The following is a 15,481-nucleotide window of genomic DNA, read 5'->3' on the forward strand; positions in this document are numbered from 1 at the left end:
TGAAATTGGTTTGAGTGCGCTTTCCAACTTCTAAGTAACAAACGATTGTAAGAATCAAAGAGACCTAAAATTCCAAAAGATTCGATTATCAAAATGATACCGAGCTTACAGAAATGATTGAAGAACAAAACAAAATAAAATTGTACTAGAGAACTTGAGTGAACTTCAACTTGAATTAAAATGAAAATTATAGCTAAGGCAATGACTGAGAAAATTAAATTGCTGAAGTCTAGAGATAATTTGCTAGAGTTTTGCTTGAGTGTATGTTGAGTTGTCCTTTTTGCATCGTGGTTCCTGCATTTTATAGATGTTGAGAGTAACTTCATGTTGTTTCCACCAATCCATGTTCTCTACCATATTAGTAACTGATCAACTTTGACTCAACGATGAATTGATTCTGGAATTTCTAACTTTCTTGCTTTTTAATTGGGTCACAAAATGCACGTTAAAAATCTTAAACGACCTTCTGATTTTTTCTTAATTTACCTTGAGTCTCCCTTGAGGTTCAGCTTAGAAAGTAGTTGTCCCTTGATACTCACTCTCGGAAAATCTACTTAGACTTAATTTAGGTCAATTAATATATTTAAAATATATAAAAGTCAAAAAATTAATTATGATGCAAACATGTATTTTTGGAAAAATTTATTGGAAGAATATAGTTTGATAGCATATATCTAAATGAGTGTGAAAATATATATTCCTCTGAAGCAATTTTATAAATTAGTGTAGATTTAATTCTATTTTTTTTTTATCTCAGCAAGTTTTGGTTTTTTCCTATTTTCATTTTCCACATTAAGTTTCTTGCGTAATATTTTACTTCATCATTTAAAGCTAAAAAAACAAAGCTATTTTAATATTTTGAATTTTACACCTTTGTACTATTAATATATATATTAAAATTATTTGTTCTATTAAAAATCTGAATTTTATAATTGAGCTTATTAAGTCCTTGTTTGAATATGTGAAAATGTACACATAAAGACATAGTTAAGGCTGACAAAAAAAAAAGTAAAAAATACAAAAAAAAAAAAAAAGATTTATAAAATTTAAGGTTTAATAGTATAAATTTGAGTCCTCAACCAAAAAAAAAGTATAAATTTGATATTAAAAATCTTAATAGCACAAACACATGAAGTAGTAAAATTAGAAAAAGAAATGGTAATCGAGCAGCTTAAAAATGCATTTGGTTTGTTGAAACATAGAATAGAATGGTCCAACAACACCCAATTCTAGGGCTTATTAGTAGTTAACCAAACTAGGCTTAGGCTTCCCTCATCTCCCTTTCCCTTTATGAGCCTTTAATCATAGCCCAACACATCAAACCTTAATTTAGATTAGGCATGTGTATGAGATCGTTGCTGCAGGCCTTTCATAGGGAATTTCATAAGAGACCCGATCTTAAAGTTAACAATTTCGTATTTCGTGTTAAAATCATGTTATCTTATATGGTTTATATGATTGTATATGATATAAATACTAAAAAAAATAATACTAATATCAATCGGACTATCTATGTAGATCGTATTTTCGTATCTGAAATTGCTAACTTCGGGTCCTCGAAGAAGAAGAAGTAGTATGGTGGAATCACATGGAAGAAGAGAGAAATGAAAATTAAAAAATCGAAAGCTCTGTATCACTTATTCAAAATGAAGGACTACATAAAATCTCAAACAAGAACTGTGTACAAACAAAACTAATTTCTTACATTGCAGATCTCACACAACTCACTTACACTCAATTAGCTCTCTTAGGCCCTGTTATTTTTTACTTAATTTCAACATAAGTCAGTTAAGTTCAGTTCAGCAGCATTCAGTTCAGTTCAGTTAATTTCAATAATTATCATTATTTATTATCATTATAATTATTTATATATAATTTATAATTTAGTATTATTTATATATAATTCATCATTATTTATTATAATTATAATTATTTATATATAATGTATTACTATTTATTATAAGTTATAATTTAGTATTATTTATATTCATCATTATTTATTATAATTATAACTATTTATATGTAATTTATAATTTACTTATTATAATTTATATATAATTTAGTATTATTTATATATAATTTATCATTATATATTATAATTATAATTATTTATATATAATTTATTTTTTTGGTAGGAATTTATATATAATTTATTGTATATTGCTTACCACTAGGACAATTGCTTCTCTTGTGTATTGTATCACGCGCGCTGCTTAATATACCATTGTGCTAGTAGCTTCTATTGTTTAATATTTGACTCATGCACTTATTAATATCGATTAAATATGCATAATAATGAATTATTAATAAAAAAAAGAAATGTGTATAATAATGAATTATTAATAGAAAAAAATCAAAAAACATGCTCCAATTTTTTATTTATTTAATTCCTTTATATTTTTGTAATTTATGTTATATAAGAAAATATATTTTTTAAAACATACGTTAGAATATATATTTTAACTTTTTTTTGAAACAACATATATTTTAACTTTTAAAACACGAACTATGAAGTTTAGAACGTACGACATATTTTTTTAGAACATGTGTTATGTTTTTTCGAACATGAGTTTTAAATTATATTTTTGGAACAAATGAAAAAACGATCCAGATATCTACTGATTTTTTTAGAACATTATACTTAATTTTTGGAACACAAACTATAAACTTTAGAACATACGTTATGTTTTTTAGAACACACGTTATGTTTTTTAGAACATGTGTTATTTTTTTTTCGAACATGAGTTATAAATTATATTTTTGGAACAAATGAAAAAACGATTCAGATATCTACTGATTTTTTTAGAACATTATACTTAATTTTTGGAACACAGACTATAAACTTTAGAACATACATTATGTTTTTTAGAACATGTGTTATGTTTTTTCGAACATGAGTAATAAATTATATTTTTGGAACAAATGAAAAAACGATCCAAATATCTACTGATTTTTTTAGAACATTATACTTAATTTTTGGAACACAAACTATAAACTTTAGAACATACGTTATGGGTTTTAGAACATACGTTATGTTATTTAGAATATGAGTTATAAATTATATTATAGAACAAATGCAAAAATGGTCCATATATTTACTGGTTTTTTTAAAACATTATACTTAATTTTTAGAATACAAATTATAAAGTTTAGAACATATGTAACAATATTTAGAACGTCGTCCTTAACATTTTAAAACATAAATTACAAAAATATAGAGGAATTAAATAAATAAGAAATTAGAGTATGTTCTTGGATTTTTTTCTATTAATATTTCATTATTATGCAAAATTCATTTTTTTCTATTAATAATTCATTATTATGCACATTGATATTAATAAGAGCATGCGTCAAATATTAAACAATAGAAGCTACAAGGATGTGGTATATTAAGCAGTGCGCGGCATAATATATAAAAAAAGCAATTATCTCAGTGGTAAGCAGTGTGGAGTGTAAATTAAGGGTCCAACGTTTGAACCTCAATAGAAGCAGCATTTTTTTTAATTTTTTATACTCAAAACTACGTAGTTTTGAGTATTCTCACTATAAGAAAGTGTCATCACCTAAAAAAGGGTTTTCACAAGAGCCCTCTTATATATATATATATATATAAAATTTATCATTCAGTTCAGTTCGATAGCATTCAATTCAGTTCAGTTCAGTTCAGTTAATTTAATTTAATTTAAGTCAAAAAGAACATGGTCTTACTCACCTTATTATACACACCCATCCTTATTTGTTTAAGCTTCACTTCTCTCTGGTATTTTTGTTTCTTTTCAATAAATTAGATTCTGAAGTTTGGTGCTTCTGTTCATTAGTGCCAATCTATTTAGGACTAGCAAAAGGACGCCTCTCATTTCGACACCCAAGCTTTTACTTAAGGAAATATATAAATTTTCCTAGCTTGGCCCCAGCCGAGTGTAAATATAGACAGATTGAGTTGAATTTAGGTAATGTAATCCAACATCAATCCCAATCCGAGCCCCGGTCCGGCCCAAACCATTAACATATCCATTAAGTACTGAGTATGAATTGAAACATTTGGAACAAAAATTCATTAAAAAATTATGAAAGAAAGAAAGAATTTGATAAACAAATCATGCCATTCTCATCAGAATGTGATTTATTTTCAAAACCCAAAGAATTCAAATTGTATAATCTAACACAACTCCAGTAATCTAATATCTCCTCCTCTACTTGTTCTAAACTTCAATTATATTCTGATTAAGAGCAGTATATCTCCATCTCTCTTTCTCCACAAAATCCGCATCCAAAAAACATGAAACAAACGACCAAAGCCTATAAACATCCTCAAAACTCGTCAAAAATCCAAGTGCTACTGTAACTACACATAAACCACTCCTTCCCTCCATTAACATTTTCTCCCTCTCTTCTTCTTCTTCATCAGGAACCCAAATGTTCCTCAAAAATCCATAGCTCAATGAAATGTTGTTTCTGTCAGCAAGTTTCTGCACAAGTTCAGGATCAATTTTTTCCCCTTTCCAATCAAAAACATTGAATGCCACTGCAGGCCCTCTTTCAAACTTTATCTTTGGCCCATAAATTTTAATTGGGGGATGCCCATTTTCTGAATATGGATGTTCTAGACTCATTAATGCATTTATCAACCAGTTTATTAAGTACCTTGATCTTGTACTTATAAGAATTAGCCCCAATTTATCTGCATCATCTAAACCCTTGAATTCCATTTCTGAATCCCCAATTTCTGATTCTTCAATTTCAGAAATTGAGAGTTCTTCAGATACCTCAGATGGTTTTACAGCAGGGACAAGTTTCACTATACCTGTGTTTGTAGCCATGGATGAATCTTTTAACACGGAAAGACTCGATCTTTTCACGAATAAACACGCGAAACCAGATGGGTTTTCGCCGAATATCTTGAAGAAAGAGCAGATGAGAAAATCAGGCTTCAAGATAGAAAGTCCTAGAGTTTCCATATCTTTAGCTCCTAATGAAGTTGCGTCAAGCAAGACGTGCCATCCGTTTTCCTCGGCGATTCTCATCCAGGAGTATGAATATCTTGCTCCGGTAACTCTTGATTGAAGCGGAAAAACAAATAATCCTCGGCGACTTTTGCTTTTTCTCTTGCTTTCTAACTTTTTCTGTAATTTTCTTCCCTGGATTCTCATTCCAGGCCAAACGAATTCAGCTGACATGATTCTTGCTCGTTTTTTCTTACAATTCTCGATCATCGATTTCACGGACTCGTTTTCGTAGTCATAAACTGTAAGAACATTGCTGTGAGACTGAAACGGATAAGCTTCTGCAACAATTTTGAAAGCGGAACCTTGATTCGCGGTGAAAACCATAGTATATTCATCTTCAGAAACATTCATGAAGCTCATAATTCTCCTCCGTATGTTCGTTTCCAGGTCGGATTCCGGGGCGCCGTATTGCAATTGAGAATTCAAGCTCACTGACTTGTAGGAAACATTGAAGAACAGCGAATTGGAATCGGAATTGGAATTGGGATTCGAAGGAGGGGTAGTTGATGTAGAGGGAATTGAAATGGAAGAAGAAAGCTGAGAATATGAGAAGAGGCCATGGCCGATGTAATCAAGACAGACATGATCGGAGGAGGATAGATGATAGTAGTGTTGTTGCCGGATTTTATCGGCGTGATCGGTGAGGGGAAATTGAGGGAATGATGCGATGAAATTGGTGAGTGATTCGTGTAAAGAAGGGATGGATTCGTGATTGGTGAATCGGGAATTGGGGGAAATTGATGAAATCATTGCATTTTCGAATTCATAGCGGGAAGAAGCAGCGGTGGTTATGGATTTAGCTGTTTCAGATTGAGGAAAGCCTGGAAAACAGCCATTGAAGCAAGCTTCTTTTGCCTCTATAAGGCAAGGTGAAAGCATTATCTTCTGCTTGCTGCTACCACTTTATTCTTTTGTTCTAGTATATTATAGTCCGTCTGATTCATGATTTTGTTGACAGTGATGGGCTCATGATATGATAATTAAAACTTTTTTATTTTTGTATTTTTACATTAAAAAGTTTAAAAGTATGCAGAGATTTAATGGAGTTTCCAAGTCCGGAAATTGCCTGTCTTTGAAGATTTGAATGGAAAGGTGCAAACATCCTTAAATGTAGGATGAGCATTCCAATTCAAACTAATACTGCTATATATTCAATTGCGTGTTCTCTCTGCTCCCTCGTTTTTTTCGATTATCAAGTTAATCATTTAAAGCACTTCACTTGATGCAAAGTTACCTGTTTTTTTTCCGTTTACCTTTTCACTTTAAAATTGAGAGTTACAGGTGTTTGGTTAGAGAGTTTCTGAATCCATTGTTTTTTAAAAAACAAACATCAAACTGTAATAACAAACATGAAACAATACAGCAAATGCACTCTTAAATTTATACAACAACAATAAAACCTTAGTCCTGAAATGATTCGGGTCGGCTAACATGAACCATCGTACAAAACCGTGAAATCAAGTCGTGTCAGCGACATAAATTCTATTCCTCCATTCTATCCACTATCATATTTTCCTCAATCCCCAATGAACTCATATCACTTTCGATCACCCTCTTCAAAATTTCCTTAGGTCTTCCCCTATCCCTCACTATTGCATCCATTTGCCACTCTTCAGTCCTCCTAACTGGCGCATCAAGCGTTCTTCGTCTTATATGGCCAAACTACCTTAGTCGGTTTTCTCTCATTTTATTCTCAATAGATGTAACTCCTACTTTTGCCCAAATTATTTCATTATTCACTCAATCCTTTTTCGTATGACCACACATCCATCTCAACATATATGCATCTCCGCCACTGACATCTTATGAATGTGACAGTGTTTCATTGTCCAATACTCTGTACCATATAACAATGCAGGCCTAATTGTCGTGCAGTAGAATTTTCTCTTCAATCTATTAGGCATGCCGGGATCATAAAAGAAACCTGTAGCACTCTTTCACTTCGACCAGCCAGATTTAATCCTATGAGCAACATCTCCATCCACTTCTCCATCCGTTTGAATAACAGAGCCTAAATACCGGAAGCAATCCGAGCCCTGGATAACTCTCCCATCCAAGGTGATTGTCTGTGCCTCCCTACTGCTATCGCCGCTAAACTTATATTCTAAATATTCCGTCTTACTTCGGCTCAACTTAAAGCCTCTAGATTCCAAAGTCCGTCTCCATAGTTCCAACTTCCAAGTTTCTCTCCACGCCTTCTTTCGTCTCATCAACCAACACAATATCATCCGCAAACAACATCCACCATAGTATACCTTAAATTTATACATTGTCATAAAACTTGAATTTGAGGAAAGTTTCACCTATAGTTGAATAATCATATAAACAATTAAAATTTTATGGCCAATGAGCCAAGGAAGTTTGTAATTGATGTGAAACCCTAAAGACAGGTTAACATATTTCTTATCAAGAAATCATGTGGTTGAGAAAGCTACGTAGCTTCTTATAAAGTTTGAAAGAGCTATGGGCCCGTTTGTTTTACCTACTATTTGATGTTACTGTTTGCTGTTTACTGTTACGATTTGTTGTGTGTTGTTACGGTTTGCTGTTGCTGTTTGTTGTTGCTGTTTGCTGTTGGAAAAAGCTGCTTTTCCAAAAAGTAGAGATTCTTTGCTTTTGTAAAAGGCTGCTTTTCGGGTGTAAAAGACAAACAGGAGATCACTAACAAAACACCTAATGCTGCTTTTCAATTGTAAAAGACAAACAGGAGGTCACTAACTAAACACTTGAAACTCTCCTTTTTGAAGTGAAAATGCAAAAGGAGTCCGAAAAGAAGCAACCAAACACCCCTTAAATCATGTGTATACTCCAACATGTATATTCTAATTAGTATTAGAAATGAAAAGAAACAACCACAAAAGGGCTCAGAAAACTTTTGTGGTGGGCCCGATAATCGATAAGAGCAACATGTTTCTTTGGAATCATCTAACCATGCCAACTTCTAATTTATCATAATGTATTTATTCATAATAATAAAAAACCATAATTAGTTAGTCTTTGAATATATATATATGATAACAATTTGTGGAAAATTCTTTCTATGGATTTTGATGGCTTTTTTGGAAAGTTTGGTTATACATTTCTCTGTATTCTTGTAAAAATAGATATATGTATTAGTTTGATCTCGATGAGGGATTGTCCGATTCATCGGTTCTATTTAATAGAAAAAAAAATGTAAAATACAGTATTGAAATTTGAGTGTGATATTACAATAATAGTAAAAATACTATTTTGAATACGAACTAATTAACTCCGTAGAAATTTTTACAAAAAGAATTCTTTTTTTTTTCTTGGAAAAATTAGAGAGTAGGGCGGAACCAGGGGGGTTGGGGGCTCCAGCCCCGGCCGGCCGTCCGAGAATTGAGAAATTTTTTTTTAATAATGGTGTCTCGTAATATTTTGGAGAGAATTAAATTGACTCTATGTAGTATTATATTAATGTTCAAAGGTAGATTAGATGGTTAAGAATGTTTGTTTTTATTTGAGAGGTTCTGTGTTCGATTCCCTTCAATCTCATTTTATTTTAAAAAGTTTTTATTTTTAAATGCACTCTTTATTTTTATTTTCTTAACACTTATGAATTCATTTTTAATATGTCTTTACCATTAAAAAAAATAAACATATTTAATATTCAATTAGTTCAATGCTAGTTTTCTAAAAAAAAATGATAATATTTTTACAGTTTTAATGTGTTGGAGGCTAAAAAAATTTTGCTCAGCCCTCACGGGCTGGACTTTGCAAAATTTACCGTCAACCGCACAGTTAATTTCGATTTTTTTTATTAATATGTTTGAGCCCCAGATCATTTGGGGTTCTGGTTCCGCCACTACTGATAGCCAAACATTTGATATGAATGAATTTTGTGCATGTATGTAATTAGCAAGGTGATTAACAGAATGATAGATAGGGATAGGGTTGTCTTTTCAAATAATAAAAAAGAAAAGTGTTATAAGATGGTCCCTACCACGAGGAATCTTTTTGTCTTTGTTTATAAATAATAGAGGGACAAGTCTTGCATTTTGGAAGTATAGGAGAACTCTCTTTGAGGTTTCTCCTGATTTCATCTTCATTTTCACAATTTATATCCATTTATCAATTATAAACAAAATCAAGAAAAAAAACACACAAATGAAATAATAGTTGTACAGTCAGTGATTGATGGATTGTCAAAAAAACCATAATAAACTTCATGAAAATGGTATATGAAGCTTTATTCTTTTCGATAAAAAATACTTAAAAATACCAATAGAACATTTATAAATCATTAAATAATACAATAAACATCAACTATAAAATAAAAAATAAGATGGCATTTTTTAAGAAGTGAGGTTTTAGCTTTAATGTATGAAATTATGTAAATTTAACTCAGACATTTCAAAGTAAGATCAGTTTTAGTTATATGTTAAGAAAAAATTGAAAAAATTGATTTAACTATCACATCAAACCTTTCAAACAAATTTATTGATAAACTGAAACAGTTTCGTATATTTTGTATTGGTTATTTGTAACTATTAGCAATAAAGTAAACATTTATACACATTGACAAAAAAAAAATTGTGATTAACTTTTATGTATCACATTTAATTGTTAGCATTTTAATAAGTTTTTTTTTTTTTTTTGTAACTGTGTTGGTAATACATTAAATATCTTAGACGTAATTGTTATTTGGAATGTTCAATATGACAGTTAAATAACTATTAAACAAGTCTTTTTAAGATTTTAGTAACGTAAAGCTAAAATTAATCTTATTTAAAAATATTAAAGTTAAATTTACACGATCAATTTGTACTCTATTAAAATGTTAGAGTTAAATTTAGTCCTTATTTCTAAAATAAATAATGAATCCATTATTTTGTAGAGTTACATGAGATGACACAAGTTGCAAAAGCAATGAAAAATTAATAAATATAGGGCGTTACCGTACACCGCCCCTTTTTTACAGCCCCCGCCCCTTACATACCCATTATGCCCCTTCCATTATTTTTTTAAAAAATTTGAAATCACCCTTCTCTCTCTCTCCCACACCCGAACAAAGCACGTAACAAAAAATTATGGATCCGAGAACGTCGGAATACGAAAACTCCGAAGATGAGGTAATGATTTAATATTTTTTTAAATTTTTTAAATTTAAGTTATAAATTGATTTATTTTTTTTTAATTTTGTGAGGGGCGGGTCACGGACCCGCCCCCCTTAAGACTTGGGCGGGTCCAGGACCCGCCCCTGTTCAGACGTAGGCGGGTCCATGACCCGCCCTCGTCTGAAGGGGGGCGGGTCCTGGACTCGCCCTCGTCTTAAGGGGGGCGGGTCCGTGACCCGCCCGCGTCTGAATGGAGGCGGGTTCTGGACCCGCCTCCCTTTAAATGTTGGCGGGTCCTGGACCCGCCTGCCTATGTGCAGGAGGTCCAAGGACCCATTTTGCGACTAATCTAACATTAGTCCGTGTTGCATGTATTTTCAGGAGGCAGCTAGAGTTTGGGTTGGCGACGGAATCGATTATAGTCCTTATTTCATAACGAGCACGGTATTTCAAACAAATGTGGAAGCAATTCAATGGGCGAAAAACATTGCAATCAAAAATGGTTTCGAGATCGTTATTTCTTCGCATAAACACGGAGGTAAACAAACTCTTCTGAGATGTTCACGTGGCGAACGGTATAGAGGATTGCCTATTCCCTTAGAAGATGGTTTAAGTAGAAAAACAAAAACTAAAGCGTGTGGCTGTCCATTTCGGCTAAAAGTCAGGCAGTTGCAAGATTTTCCGGGTTGGCAGATCGTTGCTAATGCTGGGGAGCAGAGTACGCATAATCATGAAATGATAGTTTATGCGGAGGGACACCGACAGATTAGCGGTCTTAGTCCAGCAGCGAAGCTAATTGTGCGTGACATGAGTTCGTATCAAGCAAAGCCGTGTGCTATTATGACGGCACTTCGTACGAAACATCCAGAAGATAACCCAACAATAAAGCATGTATACAATTATAGAGACCGGTTGAGGAAGGATGGGTTTGAGGGTAGAGATATGATTAGTCAGTTTTTCCACCTTGCCGTCATGAACAAGTATTATCATGCTTCGCTTGCTGATTCGGAAACTAATGTGTTAACACATGTATTTATGGCACATCCAGCTTCTGTTGAATTACTACGGACGTACCACTAGTATATTGGCATGGATTCAACATACAAGACCAACAAGTACAGAATGCCATTCTTCGAAATTGTTGGGATGACTCCATGCAACAACAATTTCAAAATCGCGTATGTGATTATGCAGGATGAGACCGAATCTAGCTACTGTTGGGTTATGGAGTGTTTGAGGAATTTGATTGGATTTGACATGAACCCGACAGTTATTTTGACTAATAGAGAGTTGGGATTGATGAGGCCTGTTAGAGAGGTTTTTCCAGATTCTGCACACATGTTGTGTACTTGGCACATTAACAAGGATGTAGAAAACAGAGTCTACAAACTCATGGGTGGAGACATGAATTTTGCTTCAAAATTCAAGAATGGCAGATGGAAGAAAATAATAAATTCTCAAACGGTAGATGAATATGAGTTGGAAGTGGCCAAGATGAAGGATACAATGGGAAAGATAGGTAATGTGGTAGCTTATGTTGAGAATACATGGGTAGCCAGCAGCTCATTTCTATTCACCCCAAACACCTCCATCACTACCGACTGAAGTTGTTCCCCACCAATGCTATCAGACACCAGCCGCCCCTCCACTGGGATACGTAGAATCTCCCAGACGTCATGCAGCATAATCGTCATCTCCCCAAATGGCATGTGAAATGATGACGTATCTGGCTGCCACCGCTCCACAAAAGCACATATAAGGGGCATATCAATGTGTGTGTACATGGTAGATGGGAGGTGTGATAGTTGCGATCCCCGTATAAGCGCCCTGACCTCTGGACGAGCACTCTTATACCAGTCATTTAATTTCCTGCAGAATGTCCCTCTAGTGTGGCCCCTTTGAGCATCCGCCATGAGCTTCTCGGCTTCTCGGTCCCTCCGAACAGATGCTGTAACACCACGTCTAGCAGGATGGCGAGGTCCGGAACCCTCTTCAATGTCACGCTGGAAAATAAACATTCAACAGTTACTAAAAGCAATACGCTAAATACAATCCCTAAATATTTACAAAAACTACACGTTAAAGTTCTACAAAAAAATACACTAAATATGTTCTAAAAAAATACACTAAATATGTTCTAAAAAAGATACGCTAAATATGTTCTAAAAAAACACGTTAATATTTCTAAAATAAATGCGCTAAATATTTCTAATTTTTTTTTAGTTGTTAGTTTTCTGTCCCGAAAATCGGGACAGAAAACGACTCCGAAATTACATCGGCGGGTCCAGGACCCGCCGCTATCTCTTGACGGGCGGGTCCAGGACCCGCCAGTATTAAGACCATGGCGGGTCCAGGACCCGCCATAGTCATATGCGTGGCGGGTCCAGGACCCGCCATGCTCAAAACCAAGGCGGGTCCCGCACCCGCCACGGTTTTGAGCATGGCGGGTCCTGGACCCGCCACGCATATGACCATGGCGGGTCCTGGACCCGCCATGGTCGTCAAAATAAACTTTTCTGTCCCGAATTTCGGGACAGAAAACTTAAAAAAAAAAAAAATTTGAAAAAAATTAGAAACACGTACCAAAATGAGCCCGATTGACTTTCCTTTACCTCCACGTCCAGCCATAATTAGTCCGGGTTTTCTTTTGGTTTGAACTAAAGTGTTTGGAAGTTAGAAATTGAATTTGAACTTAATATTGCTAATATAAGGGAAGGGGCAAAATTGTAATTAAGGGGCGGCGTGAAGCAAATCACTAAATATATGGAGTGGAGGTTGATTGTGAAGTTGCTTTCAGGGTAATATGGTCAAAGGGGATTTTTTTTCTATGTCTCATTTGTATGACGGTTTCTCCATAACGAATTTGTTGAGTGTACTCACCTTCTCAAAATTCAATAAATTTTGTATGAAAAATATGCATTCGCTTACTCTTCCTCCCATAATTACCTATTACTTTCTTTTCTTGTTTTTCAGGCATAAACCCCGTTTCATCTTACCCAAAATACTGCATCCAATTTCTTAGGAAGCGTCTTGAAAACATCTAACTTAAGGGACTTAATCATCAAATCTGTAGGTTGGTCTTGAGAGCTACAAAGAACGGACTAAACATTACCATCTTTAACAAGATCTCTGAGAAAATGAAATCTTACTTGTATTTGTTTGCAACGGCCATATAGAACTGGATTCTTTAACAACTTGATAGTTGAAGTATTATCATACATTAAAGTGATACAATCAGCCTGCACATGACCAATTTCTTTCAAAATTCTTCTCATCCAAATGGCTTGACAAGTATATATAGTTACTACAACATATTTTGCCTTTGTGGTTGGTAAAGTGACTATAGGTTGTTTCTTTGATGACCAAGCTATTGCTCCTCCACTCAACATGAACACGTAACCCAAAATGTTCTTGTTATCATTCTCGTGTCCAGCATAATCACTATAAGTATAACGCACCATTTCACTTGCTCCTCCTATTTTGTAAAAGACATAGTAATCCATAGTTCATTTTAAGTAACTCAAAACTCTGTTTACTGCTGCAAGATGTAATTATGTGGGGCTAGCCATAAAACGAATTATAAAACTCACAATAAATATGAGATCAGGCCAAGTAGTTGTAAGGTATATCAAGCTTCCCACCATTTTGCTTGCAATGAGTTGCATTTACTTTGACTCCTTTATCCGCATCAAGGTTTTGGCAAGGAATATTCAGATTCCGAATAAAATTGCATTCTTCCATTCTAAAATGACTTAAAACTGTAACAACATATTTTCTTTGGCATATAAAAACATCTCAACCTTTTGTAATAGCTCAATTTCAAGAAAGAATCTCATTTTCCCTAAATCTGTCATGTCAAACTACTAGAATTTTTAAACTCACACAGCAACACCACATCATTACTAATAAACAACAAATCATCCACATAAACACTTACAATTAAAATTTTACTTCCCTTCCTCTTTATGAAAAGAGTGTGTTCAATGGGACTCCTTTCAAATCATTTTTTGATGAAATACGACTCAATTCGACTAAACCAAGCTCTGGGTGCTTGTTTTAATCCATAAAGAGTCAAATTAACATTTTTCAATTTTCAGTAACGTAACACTAAAATTGATATTTATTAGAAACATTATGATTAAATTTGGACCATTGCATACGTTAGGGCTGTGCACTTCACCGAAAAAGTTAGGGTCCAATTTGGCCCTTATCCTTATAAATAATTAAACAATTAAAAAAGATAAAGGTAAAATTTGATTTTAACATTTTTGTTGATAAATTGAAATAGATTCATACATTTTGGTTGGTTATTTGTAACCATATTAGTAACATAGTAAACATTTTGACACATTAACAAAAAAAAATTATGATTAACTTGTATATGACAGATTTTGTTGTTAATATTTTAACATGTTTTTTCTAACCGTGTTAATGATACATTACATATCTCTAATGTAATTTATGTTTTGAAAGCTCGATGCAATTAAATAATAGCCAAACTATATTTTTCAAAATTTCGGTAATGTAGTGCTAAAAATGATCGTTAGGGTTAAATCTGCACTTCACCAAAAAATGTACAAAGCCACCGCAGTTTATTGACAAACTTGTTTGAAAGGTTCGATATGATATTTAAATAAAAGTCAAATCAAAATTTTCAAATTTTGTATAACGTATAACTAAAATTGTTTAAAAAAAAATGCTAAAGTTAAATTTAAACCATTTAATATGTTAAAGCTAAATATTCTCTTCTGAAAAAACAAATTTGATGTCATTCTTATTTATTGGACAAAATTTTCAACTAGAGAAAGGAAACATAATTTGCTGAGGGTAGGGATGACAACGGATAGGGTACTCATAGGTAGTGTCAATTCCAAACTCTCATCCTTTTATTTTTTAATTATCCATACCCGTACCATTACTCTAATGTATATACTTTTTCATCATAGACTCTTCCTATTTAATTTACGGGTACCTACGGGTACCCTTATCCGTTAAGAATTAATAAATAAAATAAAAAATATTACGAATTTAACAAAGTATAAATTTAATAAATCATCAATCTAAAAATTGAACAAATTAACCTTAATCAATAAGAATAAATTAACTTAATGGTATCACTCAATTTCTGTTCTAGTTATATTTGGGATATTTGTAATGGCCGAGACTTGTGTCGGTTCGCTTAGTCTTCCCATTTCTCTCTTTGACATTATTTGTTTTTTATTTTATTTATTTATTTTTATTGATTTGGGTTCAGGGGTGGTTGTCTGATGGGTGGCAATCTTGTTGGGATGTCTCGGGCCGCCTTTCCTTGTCATCTATCTTTTACTAAAAACAAAAAAAACAAAAGGTTTGGGTTCAAATCTCACATCTTATGTTTAAAAAATAAGGGAAAATTAC

General features: G+C 33.1%; 1 protein-coding gene across 1 annotated transcript; it reads right to left on the reverse strand.

Annotated features, from left to right (window-relative positions):
* Positions 1 to 4,028: 4,028 nt before the first annotated feature.
* On the reverse strand, positions 4,029 to 6,090 carry LOC136210703 (uncharacterized). The gene has a single exon (XM_066002079.1). It carries the CDS (start codon positions 5,883 to 5,885, stop codon positions 4,203 to 4,205), a length of 1,683 nt encoding a protein of 560 aa, XP_065858151.1. The 5' UTR covers positions 5,886 to 6,090; the 3' UTR covers positions 4,029 to 4,202.
* Positions 6,091 to 15,481: the final 9,391 nt, after the last annotated feature.

The sequence above is a fragment of the Euphorbia lathyris genome, chromosome 1, assembly GCF_963576675.1.
Source record: "Euphorbia lathyris chromosome 1, ddEupLath1.1, whole genome shotgun sequence".
In the NCBI taxonomy this organism is placed as follows: Eukaryota; Viridiplantae; Streptophyta; class Magnoliopsida; order Malpighiales; family Euphorbiaceae; genus Euphorbia; species Euphorbia lathyris.

Excerpts from the sequence above, each read along its gene's own strand:
- LOC136210703 (XM_066002079.1), bottom strand. The coding sequence starts at position 5,885 with ATGCTTTCACCTTGCCTTATAGAGGCAAAAGAAGCTTGCTTCAATGGC.